At 36.9% G+C, this 27,145-nt stretch overlaps 1 protein-coding gene across 5 annotated transcripts in view; it reads left to right on the top strand.

The window, feature by feature from the left end:
- The window catches only part of DGKH (diacylglycerol kinase eta), a 213,284-nt gene that overhangs the window by 137,321 nt on the left and 48,818 nt on the right, over positions 1-27,145 (top strand). For all 5 annotated transcript variants that reach the window (XM_079778514.1, XM_079778512.1, XM_079778516.1 and 2 more), the window contains exons 7-18: positions 946-1,052; positions 1,712-1,837; positions 6,393-6,495; positions 8,014-8,173; positions 9,839-9,947; positions 10,076-10,215; positions 14,764-14,848; positions 19,013-19,098; positions 21,321-21,420; positions 23,006-23,279; positions 24,283-24,405; positions 26,850-26,975. In XM_079778514.1, coding sequence (XP_079634640.1) covers positions 946-1,052; positions 1,712-1,837; positions 6,393-6,495; positions 8,014-8,173; positions 9,839-9,947; positions 10,076-10,215; positions 14,764-14,848; positions 19,013-19,098; positions 21,321-21,420; positions 23,006-23,279; positions 24,283-24,405; positions 26,850-26,975 — 1,539 coding nt within the window. The remainder of the gene's footprint in view (positions 1-945; positions 1,053-1,711; positions 1,838-6,392; positions 6,496-8,013; positions 8,174-9,838; positions 9,948-10,075; positions 10,216-14,763; positions 14,849-19,012; positions 19,099-21,320; positions 21,421-23,005; positions 23,280-24,282; positions 24,406-26,849; positions 26,976-27,145) is intronic.

Consider the following 27,145-nt stretch of genomic DNA (forward strand, 5'->3'; position numbering starts at 1 on the left):
CACGATGCCTCCAGATTTCTTCTTTCTCAAGATTGCTTTGGCTATTTGGGGTCTTTGTGGTTCCATATAAATGTTAGAATTATTTGTTCTAGTTCTATGAAAAATGCCATTGGAATTTTGATGGAGATTGCATTGAATCTGTAGATTGCTTTGGGTAATATGGACATTTTAACAATATTAATTCTCCTAGTCCATGAACACAGACTATCTTTTAATTTATTTGTTTCTTTCATTGGTATTGGATAGTATTCGTTGTCTCTTCATTTTTTTTTTTTATAGGCTCCTTTGTGGTAATTTGATTGGGAGGAATTGGTGATGCATGTAGTGGGAATATCACTTCATTATTTCTTTCTCTACATGATAGTGTAGTCATTCCAACACAATACTTTCAAAGGACAGTGCCATCTTTGTTACCCTTATCAACCTGTTTCTTACGATGCCTGGATAGTTTTTTGACATACTTGCAATTTAAAATTCCTTTGAATTATCTTGTTCTTACCTCAGTGGTATTTTCACACTTTTTATTTTAAGTATCAGAAGTGTTCAGCTTGTTTGGTTTCTCACAAACTGAACACATTTATGTAATTAGCCCTCAGAATAAGAAATAGGATGTTACTAGCACCCGTGTAATTCTGAATTTGTTAGTTCTTTAGTTCTTTCTCCCCAAGAACTAATTATTTTGCATTTATTTCCTTTCTGTTTTTCTTTTATGATTAAATGGAATGTAAGTGGCAATCAGAGCTTGGTCAAAATGCTTCATACATACATAGCCATATTTGCTTTATAGAGTACCATTACTATTTGTTAAAGAGTAATCTAAACTTTTTAAAATATTGTTTTCCTTCTATCCTCCACCCCTTTAAAATTTTATGCTGTGATTTTCTTTAATCGTTGGTCTAAAAGTACACACTCATTTAGAAATGGTTTCCTTTGTGTTTTTTTTAGTATGTAAATTCAAGGCCCACAAAAGGTGTGCCGTGAGGGCCACAAATAACTGCAAATGGACGACTCTGGCCTCCATCGGGAAGGACATCATAGAGGACGAGGATGGGGTAAGCCCTCTTCTGTCTCTGACCCCTTCCCAGTACCTCTTCTCTTTTCCTTTCTGCCCCGGGGAAAATACTGACAGAGCTAGGTGGGAGGGTTTACTATTAGTCTTAAAAATGGAAGAATTTGGTTAATTGTGAGTTTTTATTTTCAGTTTGGTCTTTAATAGGTTCCTTCAGCTCTTAAATTTTAAGGGAAATGTGAATAGGACTTAAGAATGGTGCTGGGCTGGTGTTGTGGAGCCTTACCTGACAAACTAAGATATTTTTTAAGGCTTCGCTCAGCTGTTTACTCAGATGTTTACTCCTCAGACTTCAAGGCTTCCTCTCAACGGTGCCCCTCCCTCAAAATCTTGCCTCCCTTGCACCTTGCATACAAATATCTGGTAGCACTTTGTGACCACTGTGATCATGCCTTTTACATGCCTTTCTCCTCACCTAGACTACGAGTCCTGAAGGCCAGGGATTTCGCCTTATTTATCGTTGTACGTCTAAAGTGCTTGGGACATAGTACGTGCTCAGTAAATCTGGGGTAAATGAGTGTAGGCTATGAATGATACATAGTATTGATTTCTTAGAGTAAGATTTAATTGTATATCTTCCTAGGGTAAGAATGGTGTCCTCCACAGTCTTTAATTTGACTGTGCTTTACTCCTGCTGCACAGGTGGCTATGCCTCACCAGTGGCTAGAGGGTAACTTGCCCGTGAGTGCCAAGTGTGTTGTGTGCGACAAAACGTGTGGCAGCGTTCTTCGTCTGCAAGATTGGAAATGCCTTTGGTGTAAAACAATGGTGAGAGTCCTTTTTAATTAGCTTCTTTTCGTCACTTTTACGTGTGTGTGATTTAGAGGCAAAGAATTTATAGTGTAGCAGAGCACGCACACCCATCGTAATATTCATCTTTTTCAAAGTGTATTCCTTCCAGTCTGGTTACGTTTTCAAATAACCTTTTTTTTTTTAATAATTATCATATGTTTCCTTTGTCTAAAGACCTCTTCCCTACAGTTTTATTGCTTTTCATTATGCTTTAGTCACACTAGGTGGTTTGCTATTTTTCAGGCTTGACATCTACCTTGTAATATTCTTACAGAACTTAATGAAAATAAGTAAAATCTGTTGTATGTCCACGTTTTTTGTAATGATCCTACAACTCTGTATTCACATCTCTTTTATAACGTTTTCATGTTATTATAGCTACAAGGACATCCATGCCTATTTTCTCAGCTGGACTCTGGCCTTGCAAGGAAAAGGAAAGGGTCCTATCATTATACACTCATCTTGAAAAGTGATGCACATCAGAGGCGCACAGTAAATGTAGAAACAAAGTTTCAAGGTCACTCAAAATAACTATAGAGAACAAAAAAACACAGGGCTAACGTACTTATTAAGTAGGACCCAGGCAACTTAGGATACTTTATGTACTCAGTTCCAAAGCCTTTAAAAGTTCTAACCAGCCTGGCCAGAGTCGCTCAGTTGATTGAGCGTCGTCCTGTCCACCAAAATGTTGCTGGTTCAATTCCCGGTCAGCGCACATGCCTGAGGGTGGGTTTGATCCTCAGTCGGGGAGTGTACTCAAGGCAACCGATCGATGTTTCTCTCTCTCTCTCCTCTCTAAACATGTCTTCAGGTGAGGATTGAAAAAAAAAAAAAGGTCTAACCATAAAAGCAGAAACTTCATGAAGCACTTACTTAATATGTTGTTATTTCATTAGTCCTTTTAAAAAACTGATATATTAATTAAACATGTATTTATAAACTTTTGGGAAAATAACTGAAATTTAATTCTTGTTCTGGTGATGACCTAATTTTGGACAGTTTTCTAATATGATTTATAATAATTAACAAGCCAAATCAATTTTAGAAAAACAAGCATGCACAGATAGTTTTAACAGGAATAAAAATATGTAAAAATAGGGCAAAACTGAAAAATATAACAATGTTAAGTGAGAAAAGTGGAAGATATAAATTGTACCTTTACTATTTTTACAGAAAATGTAAAACCATGTCCAGAAACTGGACAACAGGTGGAAAATTAGGAGTTGGCTCCTTAGGTTTGTAGAACTATGGTTTAGTTTTTAACTAGATGACTATGTTTAGACACCAAATATCCTGCTGTTAAAAATCATATTTTAAAGGCAAAATAATATATTAACAGAAAAATGAGAGTTTATAGGAAGTATAGACTAAGACAGGTGTAACAAAGGTGACAGTGGCCCAGCATCCAGCACATCTAACTGACAGAGTGGGGAGGAGTGATTTCACAGTAAGGTGGCATTTATGTTTGTCAGGAAAAAAAGAGGGAAAAGACATTTAAGAATGCCCTCCTCTGTAAAAGACATTAAAGGTGGGGATGAGTAGAATGAGCAAATAAAAAACCTAATTTACTCCTTCCTAAAGTTTAAAAACCACTGACTAAATACAAGTAGAAACCTATATATTGCAGGTAAAAACAATTTGTATATTACTTTTAGAAAATACTTCATCATATGTGATCTTTCTTTTTAAAAAGTTAGAAGGAAAAAAACAGCTGAAATTCTTGAAGTAGAGAATTAGACTTTAGTAAATGTGGAGTAATAAAAATAACAGTAGGTGCATATATCACTGGTTGTTCCCCCAAAAAGACATCTTAGGTGGAAAGAGAATTTAAACTCTTAGTTAGGGAGCACTCCCTTAAAATAAGGAGTGGCAAAAGAGGGTTTTAGGGGTGGGGTTGCACTAAGACTCCAAGGAGAGCTAGTTTATATTAAATAGTCTATATTATATTAAATGGGAAATAAAAAGTAATGCCTATGGCTGACAAAAGGGGCACCCAGCCCCAGTCAGGTGGTTTAGTTGGAGTATCGTCCCATACACCAAAAGGTTGCGGGTTCTATTCCTGTTTGGGGCACATACAGGAGGCAACTGATCAATGTTTCTCACATCAATGTGTGTCTCTCCCCCTCCCCCCCCATCTCTCTCCTCCTCTCTCTAAAATCAACAAACATATCCTTGGGTGAGAAATAAAATAGAGGTAACTGGTGAAGAGTAACAAAAGCAGGAGGACAAAGAGAATCATGTTCAAATTAAAAATGATAAGGAGTTCTGGCTGGCATTGCCCAGTGGTTAAGGCCTGCACACCCGAGGTTCTTGGGTTCGATTCCAGGTCAAGGGCACATTCTTGGGTTACAGGTCCCATCCCTGCGACCAGGGCTGTTGGAAGGCAACCAGTCGATGTGTCTGTCACATCCGCATCGATGTTTCTCTCTCTTCTCTCTCTCTCCCCCCACCCCCTTCTCCTTCTCCTTCCTTTTACTCTCTCTAAAATCAATGGAAAAAATATCCTCACTCCTCAGGTGAGGATTATAATCCTATATAATAAAAGGCTAATATGCAGTTGACTGAATGGCAGAACAACCAGTCGCTATGACACACACTGGCCACCAGGGGTCAGACGCTCAAAGCAGGAGCTGCCTCCTGGTGGTCAGTGCACTCCCACCAGGAGAGCACTGCTCAGCCAGAAGCCAGGCTCACGGCTGGTGAGCGCAGCGGTGGTGGCGGGAACCTCTCCTGCCTCTGAGGCAACGCTAAGGAGCAGCGAGCCCAGCTTCTAGCTGAGCGACGCTCCCCCAGAAGCCGGGGTCACGGCTGGCAAGTGCAGCGGCAGTGGCGGGAGCCTCTCTTGCCTCCACAGCAGCGCTAATGACCCCTCGGGGGATGTCCCCCTGCTGGCTTAGGCCCTCTGGGGAGCAGGCATCCCCTGAGGGGTCCCGGACTGCAAGAGGGCGCAGGCGGGGCTGAGGGACGGCCCTCCCTCCCCCAGTGCATGAATGTTGTGCACCGGGCTTCTAGTAAATAAAGGAAAAGGAAACACAGATTACCTATTAGGCCTGACTAAAGTATTATAGGACTTATTTTCCTCTGTGGCCTATGAAATCAATCTCATTATGAAATCAACATGTCACTCTCACTTCTCTTACATTTGCTGATCTACACCATACTTATGAAAAGCAATGTTTTTTTCCACCCTCTTGCGGGTAGTGGGAGAGCTGACTTCCAAGACTCAAAACAAAACAAATCAGCCCGAATGCAAGGCAATCGCTGCCATAGTTGGACAGTGTCACCCAGTGCTAAGATAAGCACTCACAGCTATTATTACCTCCTCGCCCTGTTATCTTTAGCCCCCTCGCCACCCGCTGAGTTCCTGCCCTGACTGCAGTGCAGAGGCCCAGTCCTCACACAGTCCAGCCCAGATGCACGTCCCACTGATGCCGCGTTATGTTGGGCGTGTTTCTTTCCTCTTTCTTGACATGGAAGAAAGTTTTAAAATATTTAATTAAATGCTGAGTTCAACACGTGGCCTACTGAACTCAGCATCTGTCAGAGAACATACATAGGATTGTAGCAAAATTATGTTTGTTTTTTAAAATATATTTTTTATTGATTTCAGAGAGGAAGAGAGAGGGAAAGAGGAAAAACATCAATGATGAGAGAGGATCATCAGTGCACATCCCCTACTGGGGATCGAGCCCACAACCCGGGCATGTGCCCTTGACCAGAATTGAACCTAGGACCCTTAAGTCCGCAGGTCAACGCTCTATCCACTGAGCCAAACCAGCTAGGATGCAAAATTACGATTTGTATGTCAATCAAAATTTGGTGGCTTTCTTATAAGAATTTTATAAGGTAGATGTCATCAGTTTTTTAATGGACAATGATACTGATGTATACTGGTTCATTTCTCTCCTTCCTCTCTCTTGCCTTCCCTTCCTTGCATTTCTTTCCTTTTCTGGCCCTCTCCTTGCCTTCACAAGCATTCATTGACTATACACTGAGTGGCCAGATTATTATGATCTCTGAACACATAATAATCTGGCCACTCAGTGTGTGTGTGTGTGTGTGTGTGTGTGTGTGTGTGTGTGTGCGTGCGTGAGGCCCAGTGCATGAATTTGTGCATGGGTGGGGTCTGGCCAGCCTGGCCAAGGGGAGGGGACCTGGGCGGTTGGCCGGCCTGCCTGCTGATCGAACTCGTGGTCGAGGGGACAATTTGCATATTAGCCTCTTATTATATAGGATATACACTGAGTGGCCAGATTATTATGTATTTAGAGATCATAATAATCTGGCCATTCAGTGTATACTACTTGCCTGAGACAATCATGAAAATATGCTACCCAGACAAAATCAAATTCCCATCTCTAAAAAGATTAGCCCATTCCTTAGAAGCATAAATATCATGCCATTAAATTTATGAATTACTGAACATTTTGTGCTGTAGTTGATCCTCAAAGTATCAGTTCCTTAGCTATAATTTATAACTAAACATTGATTTGTTTTTGTCATTCTTAAAAATTCATTTGTTTGTTATTAGGTACACACTGCCTGCAAAGACTTATACCATCCTATATGTCCACTTGGCCAATGTAAAGTGTCTATCATTCCTCCAATTGCACTAAACAGCACTGATTCTGATGGTATGTAGCAGTGGTGTGAGTATGTATATTTTCGGTATATTGAAAGTTGATATGTACATTTATTTTCCTAGAAAAAAATAGAATTATAACTGTTATCCTTATCAGTTTTTATATACTAATTCTATTTAAATTGCTGAACAGTACATTTAATTTTTAAAAGAACATTTTAAAATTAAAATTTTACATAGCTATTAACACATTGGTGAAATTTCTGTGTATAAGACTTATAGATTTTACATTTCAGCAAATAAGATCATTATTCTGTTCTGAAATGTAATTCAAAAATTTTAATTTTTTATGTGTGTTTTTTCCTCTATATTGAAACTGCCCATTAGCATATCTCTTGTTTAGAAATCTGTTTTCTTATCATTTCATTGCAGGAATTTATATTACTATAAATTTATTCACTTTTTTCAAAATCTTACAACTTAGTTGTAAGTGCTGAGGAATGTGTTTGCAACACTGGTTTTGGAATAGCATATTAATAACTTTCCAAGCAAACTGTATTATAAAAGGCTTTTATCATATACTACTAATGTTTTGCATTGATAAAGTGCATTATGATTTTCAAACTTACATATAAATTATGTCAATAGATCTTATAGATACAGGGATACAGGTCTCAAAAGATAAGACTTTTTTACAACCTATGGTATTAAAGCCCTCCCTCCACAAGCCCTGATATATCAATGTTCTGTTTTTTATTATAAACTTTAAATTATTTGTGTTCAGGCCTCATCAATGAGCAGTTAAAATCTTATATAATAAAAGCCTAATATGCTAAGGATCCAGTTGTCCGGTTGTCCGTACATCCAATCAAAGCGTAATATGGTAATGATATACTAAGGCCACTCAACTGCTTGCTATGACGTGCAGTGACCACCAGGGACAGACAGTCGACTGGTTGACCAGTTGCTATGATGTGCACTGACCACCAGGGGACAGACGCTCAACGCAGGAGCTGCCCCCTGGTGGTCAGTGCGATCCCACAGGGGAGCACCGCTCAGGCAGAAGCCAGGCTCATGGCTGACGAGCACAGCGGTGGTGGCAGGAGCCTCTCCTGCCTCCACGGCAGTCGGACATCCTCTGAGTGTTCCCAGACTGCAAGAGGGTGCAGGCCAGGCTGAGGGACCCCCCCCACCACCACCCGAGTGCACAAATTTTATGCACCAGGCCTTTAGTACTTTATAATACTAAATACAAGTACATAACTGATTGATTTTCCTTATAATTGTTGTTAAGGCAGGTTCTATATCTCAGATGATCTCTGATTAATACTTTTACCATTTGTTTATGACTTTTCATTATAGAGATATTGTAAGAGATAACTCCTCTCTCAATATATTTTTAATATGTAAATAATAAACCAATCTCCATTTGGGGGGCTAATTTATAACTTATTTTTAAAGTAATGAAGCTGGTTCTTTATTTTTATGACTTTCTCTTCTTTTCTCTGGATTTTTGTTAGTTTAAGAGAGGAAGCTGTGCATATTGATCTTGTCCTGTGTTTTTTTACAGGTTTCTGTAGAGCAACGTTTTCATTCTGTGTTAGTCCTTTACTGGTTTTTGTCAACTCCAAGAGTGGAGATAATCAGGGAGTCAAGTTCCTTCGACGATTTAAACAGTTACTAAATCCAGCTCAGGTGTTTGATTTAATGAATGGAGGTCCTTATTTGGGGTAATTGATTATCGATAAGTCTCTTTTAAATGAAATATAGCACTGAGCATGAAATGTGTCTGGCTTTTCAGTTCATGAAAATTGTAGACTCATCTAGATGTCTCTGTGTTGATCTTCTCACTCCTCCCTTTTTAAAAATTCTAATTATAAATTTAACACAACCTCTATTGATATAACTTCCTTGTGTGATACAAATTCCAAAATTTGTTTAGAAAGTGTTTTAGACCATATCTTACATCAATCAAGCACTCAGAGTGTGCTGAGCTCTAAGAAAGTTAAACGTGAATATATAGAAATACAGACTAACTTTAGAAAATGATTTGCATGGAAGACTTGTATTGATTTGTATGTAATATAATCAGTTGTTTAACTAAAGCATGGTTACTATCATGGGTCTCTAGGTAGTTCCTCCAGGATTTCAGACTCACTCCAAACAAATGGCAAAGAAATGGCTTTTCTTCATTGTTTCTGCTGTCTGGAATGTCATTTAACATAAAATCTGAAAAAATATTAAATAATATTTTCAGTGAAGGAAAATATGCCTTGAGGCACTTTCAGTACATTTTTAGTACATGTATGATTTTTGATGGAGAACTGATATTATATCAATGGAACCAGAGCCCAGCGTTCTCTCTGATTTACTTACGCCAACTCTGCTTTTCTCCAGGGTTCCACCGTCACCTTGACGCGTGAACATAAAAGTAGAAATGGAGATTTTCAGATTTTTCTGTCTCCCATATTTCTCTCCTTAGTCTTTTCTTGTGCCTCTTTTCACTTTTGTTCCTTTTTATTTCCATGACCTTTTTCTTGCTAAGTTCAGGCCCTCTGGTCACTGGTGTTGGTCTTTTTCATGTGTACTCAACTCCTTCCTTCCCTACGTGGACATCCCTCGCTTCCCTGGCATTTCCGCATCTGGCCTCTCTTCTCACCTTTGTCTCTCCCATTGCTGGTTAGCTCTGTCTCCTTTCTAGTACATTTGTTTTATAATCCTTTATCGTTCTTATATCTTATATTCTTGACATTCACTATTCCCACCCAGGGAACTCCCTTTGTTAAACTTCTTGAGGTTATCTTTGTAACATATTTTTTAGATTTCCCACAATATTTGAGGTATGCAAAGGTACACTCAGGAGGTGGGGCATGTCAAAAGGAAGGGAGATAGGAGTAAAAAGATGGACCTGAGACTAGGAGAAGAGGTGGAGAACAACCAAAGGGAGTACAAAAAATGACGCATTGTCAAGGTTTGGGATTTCTTTAGGAACTGCCACTCAATAGCAACAGTGCCCTAGACGCCCCACCCCTGGTTTAGAACCTGCTATGCTTCAGGAAGTAACAGCCTTGTAATGGGAAGAGAAAAATCACTACTTTTACCATCTTGTATCACTTATCTTTCATTCTCTTTCCTGGGTTCTGCTTCTTTTTTGTTTTCTTATTTCTTCCTTCCCTTTCCTTCTAATTTTACTTCCATTTCTACTTATAATCCCCTTTCCTCTTTAGGACTAAGAGGTCTTATTGAGTTAAGATTGTACTTAAATTAACTTTATAGTATAATTAATATGTAAGAGTTCTTATATTTAATCTGAACATGAACACAGAATAACACAGAATTAGGGAAAGTGAATTTTTTATTTATTTATATTAAAATAAAACACTTTTTACTTTCAGTTTAAGATTATTCCAGAAGTTTGACAATTTCCGGATTCTTGTTTGTGGAGGAGATGGAAGTGTAGGTTGGGTTTTGTCAGAAATTGATAAGCTCAACTTGAATAAACAGGCAAGTACTAATTCTTTTCATTGCTAGCTAACATGAATGTATACTAACTGGCTGACCAGAGGAGTGTAGAACTGTCATAGACCCATCTCTCCCCTTGTCTGAGGTCTTTGTGTTGTGCTTTCTTCTAGTGTCAGCTTGGAGTGCTGCCTTTGGGTACCGGAAATGACCTGGCCCGGGTTCTCGGCTGGGGTGGTTCATACGATGATGACACTCAACTTCCCCAGATACTAGAGAAGCTGGAACGAGCCAGTACCAAAATGCTGGACAGGTAAAAGTGAATTCTCTCCTAAATCTAGTTTGAAACTAGCATACTGAAATCATTTTTTTTTTTTTGAGAACTTAAATTTTACTGACTGTAGGCCCCTTGAGGGCAGAGACTTCCTGGTCCTGTCCACGCTCCCACCCCTGAGGTCTAGAACAGAGCCCAGCAGAGAGTAGACAATCAATATATTTTTTGAGTGAGTGAATTGTAGCAAAAACTGAGAACACTAGTCTAATGAGCCCGTTATTTTAGAGATAGAAGGCTCTGTTGATACTAACTACTTTTAATTGCTGTTCAGGTCAGAAGAAAGCTTTAAATGGTCAATTTGGGGAGGGGGACTTTCGATGAGTATCATCTTGTGTTTTCATTAAAGCTGAAAAAGATCTATAAACTTGGGATTTGTTAGAATATCTTTTCTTAACGATACTTATGAAGAATGAATTAAACCAACAAAGAACTAAATACTAAAAGAGAGAATCCTTTCCCAAAGACAGGGAAGTAGTAAGAGGAGAGTTGCATCTGGAAGAACTATCACCCTTTATGGTCCCCTTGGTCACATCTCCTCTCTGCTTTCTCTCGAAATGCTCCACGTGTAAAGAAGAAATCACAGTGTGTGTACCCTGAGCCCTAGGGAGGAGGTTTTAGAATTTAGGTATAGGGAACAACAGGACTCAGTGAGCAGTAACCTCTCCACCCCCATAAGAAGACAAATGTCAAAATATGAAGGCAGGCGAGGGGGTGTAAGAGATCAACCAAAGGACTTGTATGCATGCATATAAGCATAACCCATGGACACAGCTAGTAGGGAGTGAGGGCATGTGCTGGGGGGTGAGAACGGCCGGGGAGAGGCCAATGGGGGGAAAAGGAGACATATGTAGTACTTTAAACAATAAAGAATTTAAATTTTTTTAAAAGAATACAAATGTCAAAATACTGTTATAAAATTGAGTTTATAATGAATCAAAACAGCTTTGATAGGATTAGCCATCTGTGGAACTCTTCTGGAAAGTAACAAAATCATCAGAGAGCCACCCATCTAAAATGTAATTGCTCTCAAATGAGCTATAACCTAATTAATTGTAACCTTGCCTGTCATAAGGTAATGTTAAAATGGTTAATTCTTCTGCTGACAGAATATTTAAAAAGAGAGCTGGGCTGTAGAGCATTTATTTCTATTTATCCCAAACACTCCTTTTAGAAAAATTCTTTCATTAAATTTACAGTTGACATTCAATTTTACATTAGTTAAAGTGTACGACATAGTGGCTAGACATTTATATAACTTACAAGGTGAGAGGGATACCCCCAGGAGTGTGGGTGCAGAAAGTGGAGTTAACCTCCAGTCTTTATAGGAGCCTGGAGGTGATTTCTCAGACAGCTACCCAATTCTACGATCACACAGGGTATTTTAAAGAGCTTATTGTTGCAAATTGAAATACCACACTCTCGTTTCATCCTACTCTGTATGCTTTTCCCTTGTTTTAAAAATTAACTTCTCCATGTGGTCAGCAGAGAAATAGTGTCCCCATGGTGAAATTCCTTGATACTGACCTGCAAAAACATAAGAAGAAATAAATAAATAAAAATAAAAGGGGATTAAAAAACCTTTTAGATTTTTGTTGTCGCTGTTAATCCTCACCTGAGGATATTTTTCTATTGATTTTTTTTTTTTTCTTAGAGAATATAAGGGAGGGAGGGGATGAGAGAAAGAAAGAGACAGAGGCATGGATGTGAGAGAGACACATCAATTGGTTGCCTCCCACACACACCCTGACCAGCACAAACCTGCAACCCAGGTATGTGCCCTTGACGGGGAATCAAACCCATGACCCTTCTGTGCTCGGGCTGACACACTAACCACTGAGCGACACTGACCAGGGCCATATTAGATTTTGAACCTAAAAAAGACCATTATTAGAAACATAAGAACATTTTGTTCCTGGCTTTTAAAAAAATATATTTTCTAATGGATTTAATTTTTTAAAGTTTATTGGGGTGACATTGGATGATAAGATCGTATAGGTTTCAAGTGTACATTTCTGTGATACATGATCTGTATATTGCATTGTGAGCCCACCACCCAAAGTCAAATCATCTTCTGTCACCATATGGGTAAAGGGGCCAAATATATGGTGAAGAAGATGTTCCTGACTTTTCATTACTACCTTAAGAATACTGTTTATAAGGACCAGGTGAAAATATTGCTGTTTAATAATATTCCAAATTATCTAAACTTTTTCATATATATTAATTGACCTAATCCTCAAAACAACATGTGGGATAGCTAATAAGCATTATTGTGACTTTCTTACAAAGATGAAAACAGGTTTGTGGAGACACTGAAAATAAGAATGACATATTTTTGTCTGCCTGGCACTTCTTTTTAATATATATATACATATATATATATATATATATATATATTACTGATTTTTTTTTTAGAGAGAGAGGAAGTGAGAGGGATAGAGAGAGAAACATCAATGAGAGAGAAACATCTTCAATAAGCTGCCTCCTGCACACTCCCCACAGGGGGTCAAGCCCGCAACCAGGGCATGTGTCCTGACTGGGAATAGAACCCGTGGCCTCTTGATTCCTGGCTTGACGTTCAACCACTGAGCCACACAGACCAGGCTATCTACCTGGTACTTCTGGTTGCTTTACTAGATAGAGTGTCATCTCATTTAATCATCACTGCACACCTAAAGATAGCTATATTATAATCTCCATCTTACAAGTATGAAAGACTCAAGAGGTATTTATCTTATCAGTGTCACATAGCTAATAAGTGGTAGAATTGTCTAACCTAAAATCCAGACTCTAGTTCCCAGGTCTTTCCTCAGCAGTGCGCTCCGTCCTCTTTAATGCACATTTGCACCAGACGGGTCCTTGCCTTCTGGCCTCTAACTCTGCTTAGCTAGTACCAACATGCGTGCTTTACTGATTTGTACTGCCACTTTCTCCTGTTTCTTCAGCCCCTGTTCCTTGATTTCCTACCAAGTAAGGAGGTGCAGTATGGAAGGTACAAGGAATTTTAGATATTTGGGTGAATGTCTTTCCAATTTCTTTAATTGTCCTTTGACCAGAGAAGTATTTCCAGTTCTAGGGAACTTGACTCTCACGTTTCCAATTGTGGTTCTCCCTATTTAGATATCTATAAGGTTTGATTGTGTTATGTGTTGCTTGTATTAATATCTTTTCTGCATTAGAATGTACGCTTTAGGGAAGTCTTACTCACTATTGTATTTCTAGCCCCTGGAATACTGTCTGTCACTTTGAAATGTTGACTATCTCTTGCATGGATGGATGGATGGAATGGCTTTTTGTACTCAAATATATATTTCTTTATAGTATAACTCATATCAAGTTGAATAGTACCTATAAGTAACTATTCAGTTTGTACATCCTAACATATAACAAATGTCTTTTAAGGGATTATCTGGGAATTTGGATTTTTATGCAGACTTAGTCTTATTAGTCTGAATGATGCACTAGGCTCTGTTTACTAGTAAATACTGATGCCAATCTTGGAATTTTCCTGTAGGTTCTGTCACTGGTTTCAGCTGTGAAATGCTTTTCTTAAAATTTATGTATTATGGTACTGCTTTTATTATGCTGTGTGTCTTTGTAAAATCTTTATTTCACATCCTGTTATTGACAACATACACAATCATTTTTCCCAAATTTTGAAATTATTATTTTAGATACATGACTGAAATTGATTGCTTTTCTTTAATACCAATGATTCAATGTTTGGTTTGAAATTAGTATTTACAGCTAATTGAAATAAATTTGCTTCAATTATTTCTATTAATATTTTCAAGAAGGGATAATTAGTTGATTTTCATTTCATGTATGTATAAGCTGACTTGGCATGACTGGTTGTGACCTGGAGAATGCTTTATTTTTTATAGGTAGAGTGCATTTATTTAATCTAGGATCGTATTTTAGAACTTTGGGTTGTGATCCATTAGTAAGTTGTATAATCTAGTTATTAAATTACAGTGAGCATTATTTTTTTTTTTTTAAATATATTTTATTGATTTTTTTACAGAGAGGAAGAGAGAGGGATAGAGAGTTAGAAACATCGATGAGAGAGAAACATCGATCAGCTGCCTCCTGCACACCCCCTACTGGGGATGTGCCCGCAACCAAGGTACATGCCCTTGAGCATTATTTTAAAAGTGAAACAGACAAGAACAGAAAAGTCAGAATGCATTGCATCTGGTAAAGAAGGGGGATTATTAGACATGCGCATTTCTTACTTTGGGTCGTGGCCTTAAAATGTTTGGAAGTCATGAATACACAGAGAATTGATAGGATATGAAAATCATAACTTATGAATTCAACATTTTGTGAAATTACCAAAATTTCATCTCTTTTTCCATATTTGGTTGTTTTATTTTATTTTTCAAGAGCAGTTTATATTCAATCACATTTGGTTGTTTTAAAATAAACCATAGTTCATATATGTGCATGTTTTTGTATATGAAGTGAGACATAGCCAGTTTATTAAATTTTAAAGGAATTTTAGACCAAAGATTTTTCTCCCATCAGGTGGAGTATAATGACCTATGAACTCAAATTGCCACCAAAGGCTTCTCTACTTCCAGGACCTCCAGAAGCACCTGAAGAATTTTATGTAAGATTTTTAACCCTTTACCTATTTATTATATGAAAATGGGGGTGAATATCTTAAACAAATAAGAAAGCTTATAAGATACAGTAGCATGTTTACTTACTTTTATGTTTAATTGTTTGGGATCTGGTCTCATTGTCTTCTTATAGTCCTCTCCCAAGAGGATGGAATCCTTATGGTCTAGGTTAGAGACCTTCCATGAACACCCACACTGAGAGTGTGAATTTAGCCATATCATTCACCTTCATGGGCCTCTGTGACTTCATCTGTAGAGTGAGACTACCATGTTGTGAAGATTAAATGAGATAATGAGTGTGTGAAAACACCCCTAATAGTTCTCCCCGAACATTTCACATGCCTGCTTCCTCTGACCAACAGGGTTCCAGGGAAGGCCAGATGATGACAGGTTCCTATTGGTTTTTACAATGCTTTACAAAGGTGTTCATGGCTGAAGCAGAAATACTTTTCTGCTTCAGCCATGAACACCTGTGTATTTCTGCTTCAGCCATGAACACCTGTGTGATCAATAGGGTTAGCCCAGCTCCCCTAAACAATTTCCAAACACACCAGCACTCATGGCTACAGTACTATATACCTTGGTTGAGGGTGCATCAGAACAGGTCTACGGGTTAAGCCTGTTGATCAAGATAAAACAAAGGAAGAAAAACAGTGCGCTTTATTCCATCCCTGCTATGGACCATTAATAATACAGTTCTTAGACATTCTTAAATATTCGGCATTCTGATTAAAACTCAAAGCCCTGGAGACTTAAAACAATACCAAGTTTTTAAAGGATTATTCTCTGACTCACTAAGACCATTTGATCTATGATAGCTTATTTTCCCCTCGAGGAAAATTCATCTGTTTATTTTACAGTTGAAATCTTTGTTTTGTCATTAAGAAAATTATGATCTTGTTAAAACTAAGGAAAGGAATGAAAACTAGAAACATGGAGCTCTTCCTTAAGGAAGCTAATTGAATTTTAAGAAACTTTATAAGCAAAAACTGCTTATAAAAATTTTGAAAATTTAGAGGGAGGAACCAAGATGGCAGTGTAGGTAAATGCTGGTACTTGGATCCTCCCACAACCACATCAGAATTACAACTAAAATATAGAACCGCCTGAAATCTAGCTGAATGGAAGTCCTACAAGTAGAGATTCAAAAAGAAGCCACATTGAGACTGGTAGGAGGTACAGAGGCACGGAATGGGCTAGTCTGACACCCATGTATGGTATGTTTTTAATTGGGAGGAATATCCCGTGTGGAGCAAGGAGTACCAGCCCCACACCAGGACCCTAAGGCTGCTAGAGTCCCAGGCAGTTCCTCTTAAAGGGCCTGCCCATGGACTTATTCTAATTCACTCCCTCTGAGCTATAGCATTGAGGCAGCAGGTTTACAGGATCCAGGGACATATGGAGAGGAACTAAATTGCCTTGCAACAGTGCAAGAACTCAGGAGCAGCTTTCTCCCAGACAAAAGTGCTGGGTCCTCCCCCCCCACAGAGCTGACTGGCAGGAGCCGTATCTGAGTCTCCGTCAACCCAGACCACGTTGTCTGCCCCACCCTGAAGATTCCCTGAGACCATGCCCCACCCAATTTGCAGCCCCATTCAAACTCTTTGCAGTTTAGTTTTTATATGAATGGCCTGTCCTGGCTCAGGCTTCAGACTTTACTAAAATCTCTCAAACAAACAGAAGCTGGACTCAGTGTTCCCATACCTCGATAAGTGGCCCCAGGCCTGACACTAGCAGCAGCTTGCCAAGATTAACAGCTTGGCCTCTCCTGGGCACTTCTAAGCCCAACAAAAATAGCAGCCTTCTGCAGATTGCTCTGTAGCTTGTGCTGGGTGGCCCCAGCCAGGGCACAGGCAGTAGCTGACTTTGCACCTACTAGGAGACCCCAGAACCAATGCAACTGGCGTACAGCTTCAGACCACACCAGATTACAGCTCTACCACATCCATGAGTGACACACTCAAAGGGCAGACTCAATTCACCTGAGCCTCACATTCCTTGGCTGTGAAACAGGACACCTATTGGGATAAATAAATACAAAATGCTTAATCACAGTGCCTGTTACACAATAAGAATGTTAACTATTATTATCACCTTACCTTTGTGACTGCTAAATGACTACATAATAGGTTAGCAAGTGATATCAATGATTTTATCCTCGGACATAGAGGTTTTATTTCATTTTCTCTGGAGGAGATTGTATTCTTTGCCTTTGTTTATATTTAATGGACAAAAACTTGAATTTTTTTTATTGTAAATTCAAATGGAATTAATGATAGTTTATAATACTTTTTTTTCTACCTTCTTTAAGCTTTATGACAATCTATCCTGTAGGGAAATGAAATAAAAGTAATCTTTTTGAAAAAATATTTTCTTTCTTTCCTTTTGGATAGATGTATTTTCATATTTCTGATCTTAACTGTAAAGATGCAGTTTTTTTAATGTTTAGACCCGGAAAGCAATAAAGTGGATTTGTGAGTCAATATAATATTGTGTGAAACTTTTCCCCAACTTTCTTTCATGTAAATTTTTTTTCCAAACGTAGTCTGCCTTTGAAAAAAGGTAGAAATTTAAAAGAGTGACATCATACTAATTAGCCACTGGTGGAATTGAATGTTAATCGTGAATGAGGTCCCTTTGGGAAGAGGCAACTCAGGAAGGCTTTATGGGGGGAGTGGGTCATTGAATTTTCATTTGAGCCTGAATGAATTGAGGCTGATCGGTGGGTAGCAATGAAAGGACATTCGAGTCAGGCCAGAGAGCAGAGAGGCCGGGCTGAAGAGAACAGATGGCTTATAAGAGAAATTTTTGAGCCATGTGACATGGAATATATTTGAGGCAAAAACTTGATGGAAGACTCTTAATATGAAACTGTAAATATTGTGCACATTTTCATATATTAGGAAGATGTGTTCTTTCAACAGAATATTAAAGTTTGAGTCAAATAGAAAAGAGGACATAGGATTCTATTGGCATTTGGTTATTTCAAGATTTGAGAGAAATATTTATTTACATGCTTGTATGACAGTGTATTCAGCATTTTTAAAAAAAAGCTTTATTGAGTTATACATACAAAAAAGTACATATCATAAATGCAGACCTTGGCTAGTTTCCACAAACTAAATGAACCCACATAATTAACACCCAGATCACAAGGCAGCATTAACAGCACCACATGAGTCCCCTCATGCCCCCTTTTATTCACCACTCCCACCTCCCACCCCAATAACCACTATCCTGACTTCTAACGGCATAGATTAGTTTTGTCTGTTTTTGTACTTTATAAAGTAGAATCATTTGTATCTACTCCTTTGTTTCTGAATTCTTTCACTCAACATTTTGTCTGTGAGAGTCACCTATATTATGGCTTAGTTTATAAATCATTCATTCTCATTGCCCTATAGTTTTTCATTGCACGAATATACTACAAATGTTACCCATTCTGCCAGTGAGTGAATATTGCTGTGAGCATCCTAGTATATGTCTTTTGCTGAACTCACATCTGCATTTCTTTTGGGCATGTATGTTGAAGTTTGCTGCGTCCTACCATGTTATGCATATGTTCAACTTCAATCGATACTACCCAACAGTTCAGTAGAGTGTGTGGATCAATTTGCTCTCCTACCAGTAGTGTATGAGTGTTCTATTGCTCTTGCCAATGCTTGACATTTATTTTCTGGTTGTTGTTGTTTTCATTTTATCTATTCTGACAGATATATGGTGGTATCACCTTGTGGATTTACTTTACATTTGCCTGATGGCTGATAAGGTTGAACCCCTTTTCATCTGTTTATGGACCATTTGGATATCTTCCTCTTAAAATTTTTAGTCTTTGACCCATGCTTGTTAGATTATCTGGCATTTTTGTACTCAATTATATGAATTATTTGTATTTTCACACTTAAAAAATGTTTTAAAGATTTTTTATGGATTTTTCTATGAGTATAAATTAAAGAATTCCAGAAACTAACACCCTTTCACAGAAAGGAAATATTTATCTATTTTGTGGAATGACTAATTATTATATATTCATTGTAGCCATTGCCCTGTGTCACATGTGCCACGAATGGTCCCATTTTTAAAGCAGTAATAACCAAGTAATATAATTGCCAGCAACAATAACACAATATAGTTTTTTCTATTTTTTTCAGATGACAATTTATGAAGATTCAGTTGCAGATCATCTTACAAAAATCCTTAATTCTGATGAACATGCAGTAGTCATATCATCTGCTAAGTGAGTTACAGAGTGAGGTCATGAAATAGTTATATGGTGAAAATGAAAGGAAAGCTGGTTCTTCCCACTGACATTATTTCTTTGTGACTTGTTTTCCAAAAGATATCTTTGTAGTAGCTTATAGAATTAGATAAGCCAAATTTCCATTTAAAAAATCATTTAACATTTATGGTGGAGAATTTTTAAAGGGTATTTTTTAAGGCTTAATTTGAAAGATTTATTTTGTCAAAAAGGTACAGTAAGTGTTTAGAATTTAATTATGCTAAGTTCCTATTTAAAGAAGTATTTATGATTATTATAATATAGAAAACACATTTCATTATAATTTATGACTATTAGTCATTTATGAGAAAAATTAACTAATATTGTTATAGATGACAGGATTTTATATTTAATGCAGTTTTAAGTCATTTCTGTATTTTATTTTGTTTAGGTATAAAGAAATTGCCTTCAATTAAATAAAAATAGAAGATGCTTTAGTCCAAGATTTGCACAAAACTAGTGAATTTTGAAATAAAAGTTAACATACTTGTCTCTAATATCTGTAATGATTATTTGAGCATTAAAAATGTTATTCCTTATTTCCAAATAAATTTGAATCAAGTATTTGTGGAATCTTTTAAATATTTTTGCAAAACAGCTTGAAAACCGCTGGAGTAAGTCACAGTGTTGCACTAAGTACTGTAGGAGTAAATCCGAGGCCCTAGTTGAGACTCAGCCATTTGCCAGCTTTGTGACCTATGTCTGCTTATCAGGTTCAAGAATGGAAAGAATGCCTATCCTCCCTCCCTCATGGAGCTGTTAGGAGAACTAAGTTGAGCAATAAAGTAAATAGAGTTTATAACCTAGAGTGCTGTGTTAAATTATTAAATCATCACCTCATGTTTTCCCCAATTTCATTTGGATTCTTTTTACCTTGACCTAGCTCCTTGTCTAGGCTGTGCTCTCAGCATTAGTGTTAGCTTTCCGACTAGTTCATTTGCCTTTAAGCAGATTCTATTCCAACCCTGGTCCCCTCTCATCGCTCACCTATACTTCTAGGCTTACCTGGCTAGCCTGTCTTTACAACCCCAGATTAAAATTTTAAAGAGATTCAGGACAGAAAAGAGAAGACAAAATGTAATAACATTATACCCAGAATACAGCATTTTTTTATTTACTTTTTGTTATGGACATTTTCAAACATACATAAAAGTAGAAAGACTGGTGTAATGATTTCCCACTGTACTTGTCACTCTGCTTCAGTATTTATCAACGTTTTGTCATATACTCCTCATTTTTCATTGATTTTGAGAGAGAGAGAGAGAGAGAAACAGATAAATATCAATGAGAGAGAGACACATCGATTGGTTGCCTCCTGCACCTCCCTGACCAGAGCCAGGGACAGAACCTGCAACCCAGGTACATGCCCTTGATTGGGAACCAAGACCCTTTGGTACGTGGGCTGATGATCTAACCATTGCGAATACCAGCCAGAGCCCCACTTTCTTTTTGCTACAGTCTCTCTAGGAAAATCCCAGAAATTATTGTATTCCACTTGCAGAATATGTATTTAATAATCTTTTTAAAAAATAATTCTGTTACTCAGTCCATTTTACCCAGTTATCTCAAAAGGTTTTATTTGTTTGTTTGTTTTAAAACATTTGATTTGTTCAAGTCAAAATCTTAAACATGGTTCAGGTATTGCGTTTGGGTGATACATCTCTTTAAGATTTGTAAAATCTATAACAGTGTCCTAATGCTTAATCTCTAGCATAACACATAATCGCTTTTCTCTTCAGGAACAATGTATTATCAAGATACCACTAGGATGACTAGTATAGTGACAGTGACAACATAAGTGACAAATTTATTCTTGTTCAATCAAGTCTGCAAGTCCTGTTATGAAATTATATAATGCTTAGGAGATAATGCTTTTTTAAATGGGATTGGAAAATACTCTTATCAAGATATAATTTGAATATTTGACAAAGGTTTGTTATTACCTTAAAATTGCTTTTATTTAAAGTATGTAGAGCAAGGTTTATTAATGTATCCATTTCTCACTTAGAATGTCTTGAACTTATCTAGGACGTGTAAAACCGTAGATAGAATTATGGGTTTAATACAAATGATTCCAGTATTTTGAAGTTTGCTTAGTTGTGCTTATTTTTAATATATTTATAAATGGGGAAAATCAGCCTACTGAGTTTACGGAATTGCACAATTTCTTTTCTTCAAAGGATACTATGTGAAACTGTAAAGGACTTCGTTGCCAAAGTAGAGAAGGCATATGACAAAACGTTGGAAAATGCTGTTGTAGCTGATGCCGTGGCCAACAAAGTAAGGACACAATCAGGGCATGAAAGGTTTTTACTGACAGTGTTAACATTGAACTTGTTTTACAGCTAAATTGATTAAGTGGTTTTCTTGCCAAAACATAAATCACGAGAAAAGTTCCTTTTGAATCAGTTATAACTGTTTAAAACGTTCTATTTTATGGTTACCCCTTAAGATGTAGGAAAACTGCCATCCGACAAACTGAATTTTATAACGCACCTCCCTGTTCGCTGACCGGCATGGCGAGGGAGGAAAGCACAGTAGTCAGGTCACTGGGCGCATGCTAGGAGGCCGAGGTTCGGTGGAGAGAGGAATGGCTTGCCATTTCCAGGCAGACTCTGGCCAGACGGGTGCCTCCCAGCGCAGTTCCTCAGATTCCCTAGACTTTACAGACCTCTATACCTTCCAGGGTTCTGTTTTTTGCCTTTATCTTTATAGATTTTTCCCCCCTTTGAAAGCTTTCTGAGGCTAAACTAAGAGTCGTTTACTGAACCTTAAAAGCTACTGTCTGCTTTCACGCATTCATGACGGCATTTTTAAAAAAGGCGTGGCGCTCTTGGCCTTGCAAAAAGTGATCTCCCCCAGATTCATGTTGTAGGTGGGGGTTTATTTGAGAGGAAGGAAAAGAAAATAGAAATAAACATACAGTTGAAGTTCCCAATCTCTTTCTCTTGTGTTTCTCTACCCTGTGGAGAGCTTCAGAAAAAGAAACCCTCCTGACTGACACTTTCTTTTAACTCTTTCTGCTGTAACTTTGTCTTGCCTGTTATCAAGGACAAATAAATGGAGAAGGAAATCACTGGAAATTCAGTCCTCAATTCCCCTTAGTAACTCAAGCAAAGTAGAAAGAAACAGGGGCCAGTGCCGGTGCATTTTCCTTTTTGCTCTTTCTTTGAGCCAATAATTCCTCAGGCACCGTTCACTCCTTTGCAAACCAAAGCTTTGAAGGTGAGCTTATCAAGACTCAGCAGAAGTTGCCGAAACCGGTTTGGCTCAGTGGATAGAGCGTCGGCCTGCGGACTCAAGGGTCCCGGGTTCGATTCCGGTCAGGGGCATGTGCCTTGGTTGTGGGCACGTCCCTGGTGGGGGGTGTGCAGGAGGCAGCTGATCGATGTTTCTAGCACTCTATCCCTCTCTCTTCCTCTCTGTAAAAAATCAATAAAATGTATTTAAAAAAAAAAAAGACTCAGCAGAAGTTAAAGTGTTAATATGATAGTTTGTGTACTGTATGGCAAATTTTGTATGTTTAAATTTTTGTGTAATGTGTTATCTTACAGTAAAGTGGTTTGTTTGTTTTTTTGAGGGAAAATAGCTATACAAAGATTGTAAAGATTTTTACCCATTAAGTGGAGTCTGAATTGATCTGAAAGTATAAATAAATAAATTTAAATAAGAAGTATGCTGTTTTTTAAAATTATAAATTATTTAATCCAGTGGCTGTCTAAAGTATACTGTATAATAGCAACTAATGGTAAACATCAGTATCCTGCATGTTTCCTTTAAAATCAGAAACCATTCATTTAAATTATCATTTTTTATCTCTTGTAAATGGAGATTCATTACGACATTCTTTTCCTTCTTTTCTTAGTGCTCAGTCCTCAATGAGAAGCTTGAACAACTGCTCCAGGCTTTGCGTACCGATTCCCAGGCTGCGCCCGTTCTCCCAGGCATCAGCCCTGTCCTTGTAGAAGAAGATACGGTGGAATCTTCGAGTGAAGAGTCCTTGTGTGAAAGCAAAGAACAGCTCTTGGATGACACTACAAAACCTTCCTCCCAGAAAGCAGTGAAACCAAAGGAAATAATGTTGCGGGCAAATAGTTTAAAGAAAGCAGTGAGGCAAGTCATTGAAGAAGCCGGCAAAGGTACACATATTAACAAAATGGGCTTTTGAAGACGTTAGCAACGTTCTCCTAGCAAGCACAATGAGATGTTCATATTGGTCAGACTGGACACACACAAAAAATACTTTTGGTGGTTTGTTTTGTTTTGTTTTTTTTTAAGACAAGGTAAAAGATAAAATCATTAAAGTGAAATTTATACTAGTAAATAGTTCTAATTATTGTTTCAGTAGTAGGGATCAACATAGTAATGCTACTTAATAAAACCTCAGAAACAAAGTATACTGGAATCATAGAAATAAAAATTAAAAATTACTTTAAATAATATTCTAAGATTTAAAATATTTTTTACTTAATTGGAATCTTTTAATTCTAAACAAAAGTCAAACTTGTATACTACTTTAAAAATATTTCTAACTGTTTAGGTTGCTTTTTTAAGAGTTTATAAATGTTCTGCCTATACTTTAATTTTTATCTATATATATAAAAAGCTAATATGCAAAGTGTCCCTGCGGGAGTTTGACCAGGAGACTGGGAGTTCTATTCCTCGCTTTGATGTGCGCTCACCACCAGGGGGCAGCATGGAATGAAGGAAGGCTCTGGCCAGCAGCCGAGGAAGGGAGGCCCTGGCTGGCAGCCTGAAGGCCCTGATCGGCCCTGATCGCCGGCCAGGCCTAGGGACCCTGCCCATGCAGAATTTCGTGCACCAGGCCTCTAGTGTTAATATAATATGTATAATCTTAGAACTTCCATAGTAGACTAACAGGTTGTAACTTGTAATTGGACTTGTATTTCATTCTCTAAATTTCTTACATTTTATTTTTTTCTTCTAATAAAAATGTAATTTTGACAATTTAATTTCATAATCTCTAGCATTTATAGACATTACCCCCAAGTTTATTGTCAATTAGTGTTTATTTGTGACTATGGAATTTCTTTTGGTTTATGTTTCAATTTTCCTTCCCTAAGCATATATTGATTTTATTTTTTTCTTGTTTCAACATGTTTATCTTCTTATTACTTAAAGTTATAGATGACCAGACAGTTCACCCCTGTGAGCCAGTTAATCAATCATTCGATTATGATAGTACAGAAACAGATGAATCTAAAGAAGAATCTAAAGATGATGATGCAAAAGAGTCATTAACTGGTAAGGAAACTAAGAAAATTATTTTTCAATTAAATAAAATGTAGTTTTCAAAAGGATTATCAGTTTGAAATAAACTATTTGTATTTTGTTTTCAACAAGGCTTTTCAAAATTTAAAGCTTAGCCATTCATGAATACTAAAATAATAAAGGTAACATTATTTAGACTAAGTTCTCTCACTTTTTATCATATAATGTAGAGATTATTATAGTAAACTAAAGATTGTAGGACCAAACATGCTTAAATATCTTAATTTTCCTGAAAAAAGAGAGAAGAAGCAAAAAAACTAAATCACCAGATTTTAACCTATTTGAAGCCACATTCCTTTGAGAATTATATGAAAATTGCAGGCCCCATATTCATAAAATTTGGCATTTAAATAATTCATCAATTCCTTGAGTTTCATTGGTCAGCAAATAGATGGTTGATAATTGTTACTAAATTAAGCTTAAACAATAATAAGATATCTAGTTACAACCCTTTCCCTACTGAAATTAATTTTGCCAATAAATTAATATGTAGTTGCTTAAAGAATATTTATGATTCCTCTACATTTTAAGTTTGGATTGAGGATGGATTTATACTTATATTGTATAAGGGAAAAAATAATGTACTAGACTAAAACAAAGAAATTAAAATGTTGAGAAGATAGTATGAAAATATTTCCATAGTACTAATGTAAAGTCAACACTTATATTAGAGCTGTTTACAATCATTACATTTTTACTTTCATTACATATGAACTTGAGCAGATTACTATTCTGTGGCTTTCTCATCTGTAAATGGGGATGATAATGTACCTGCTTCATAACAAACCTACTTGTTGCAAAGGTTTAAATAAGTTAATACACAAAGTGTCTGGAATAGTGACTCATATATAGTTGCTGTTTATATGAGTGTTTGTTGTCATTGTCATTATTATTATTGCTACTACTGCCACTGCTACTAATTACATTCACTTTGAAAGGCTATTCCTTAATTGTATTTAAAACTCTATAAGAGGCTTCAAAATGAGACCGTATAGACCTTACATCTCTGGCATATTCTACAACCTTAGCCTTTTCAGACTTCCTGTATGTGTATTCCAGCACACATGAACTTCACATTTCCATTGTAATTGGCAAAGGAAACTAAGAAATACAGATATGGAACTATAGATATTGATACTGAAGTAGACAGATTATATGCATCTTTAACGATGCAGTATTTTATCTTATTTGTTGGCAAGTAATCCAATTTAGTCAGAATCAGCAATAAAAGTGTTTCTGCGTTAAATAATCATTATTTTTTGAAGTACACTCATTGCATTACCATTATTTTGTGTAATGAATCATATGTCTGAGATGTGCAAAATACAGTATATTAATATGATTAATGAGACATTTAAGAACCATGAAACATTAATTTATTTACTTGCAATGGAACATCAGTCTTAGCCACCAGGATGCTCTCTGCTTTTTATCAGAGATGAATATCAAAAGGTTGTTTTTATTAGAAATTAGCCCCAGAGCTTCCATCTGTCAAAAAAAAAAGAGTATCTGTTCTGTTACTTTTCTTTAGTGCAACTGGACTGTTTTTGAACAGAGAAGGGAGTGTAAGATTAATATAATTAGTTTGTAATTAGTCTTAGGAAGTCTAAAGGTAATTAAGTTTTAGAGTATTTTTAAATTGAGTTAGAGGATTACTGTTTTTTTAAACACCTGCCAATAGCTCCTAAATTAGTTAAAGATATATGTGCTCTCCATTAAAATTCTCCAGTTTAGGTTTAATTAAATTTCTATTTTTGTTGTTAATTTTGAGAGTAATTCTCTTTTGGAACAATTTTTAAAATGTATTGAGCTTTTACAAAACATGATGGGACTGTTTGGGGCAAATTTTTCTTTTAAATAAATAACTAATTGAGAAGTACAGGAAAAGTATATTGCTATCATTTGAAAAAAAGAAAGTATTTTCTCTTTCATTTGTAGAAGAAAATGTTAACTCATGGTTAACATATTAGCTCTGGGAATTACATTAATTAAATTTGACCGTTCATCCAACATTTATGAAAAAAGGGTTGCATTGATAACATACATAACCCATATGTTTGTTTTATTTTAAAAAATTATCAGGTTTCAGAATTATTTTTAACTTTACATATAGGATGATCACATTCAAATTGTGAGTATTACTGACCTTTAATTATGGTAGGCATCTCTTTTCTAATTATCTCCACCTATTTAAAATCTATTTAAAATGAGAGAGATCAAGATAAAGTTTCTCCATATAGTAAATCTCAAGAAAATGAAAATAAAGTGGTAAAATAGATAAGCACAGTGTAATATTTTCAGTTCTACGGATTGATTGAAACATATGTTAAATTATCTTATGTTGTGAACTTATAGGGGCTTCCTTATTTCTATAACTTTATCATTTCTTCTTTTTAATCTGGACCTTTTGCCAACAGTTAAAACTGCACCTCGGTCTCCAGATGGTCGGGCAAGTCGTTCCCAGACTGACTCCGGCCCTGGCCCAACTGTGGCAGCCAGCAAAGAAAACCTCCCTGTGCTCAACACCAGAATAATCTGCCCAGGTAGTCCATATTCTGAAACATGGTGTATTTTTTAAGTATTTCTGTAAAAATGTATAGCTACTCATTTTTATGAACTTTTAAAATGTGTGTTTTTGTTTTTTATTAATATACTAAAGGCCCAGTGCACGAAATTCGTGTCCGGGTAGGGTCCCTAGGCCTGGCCAGCGATC

This window comes from Cnephaeus nilssonii (genome assembly GCF_951640355.1).
Source record: "Cnephaeus nilssonii genome assembly, chromosome: 8".
Classification (NCBI taxonomy): Eukaryota; Metazoa; Chordata; class Mammalia; order Chiroptera; family Vespertilionidae; genus Cnephaeus; species Cnephaeus nilssonii.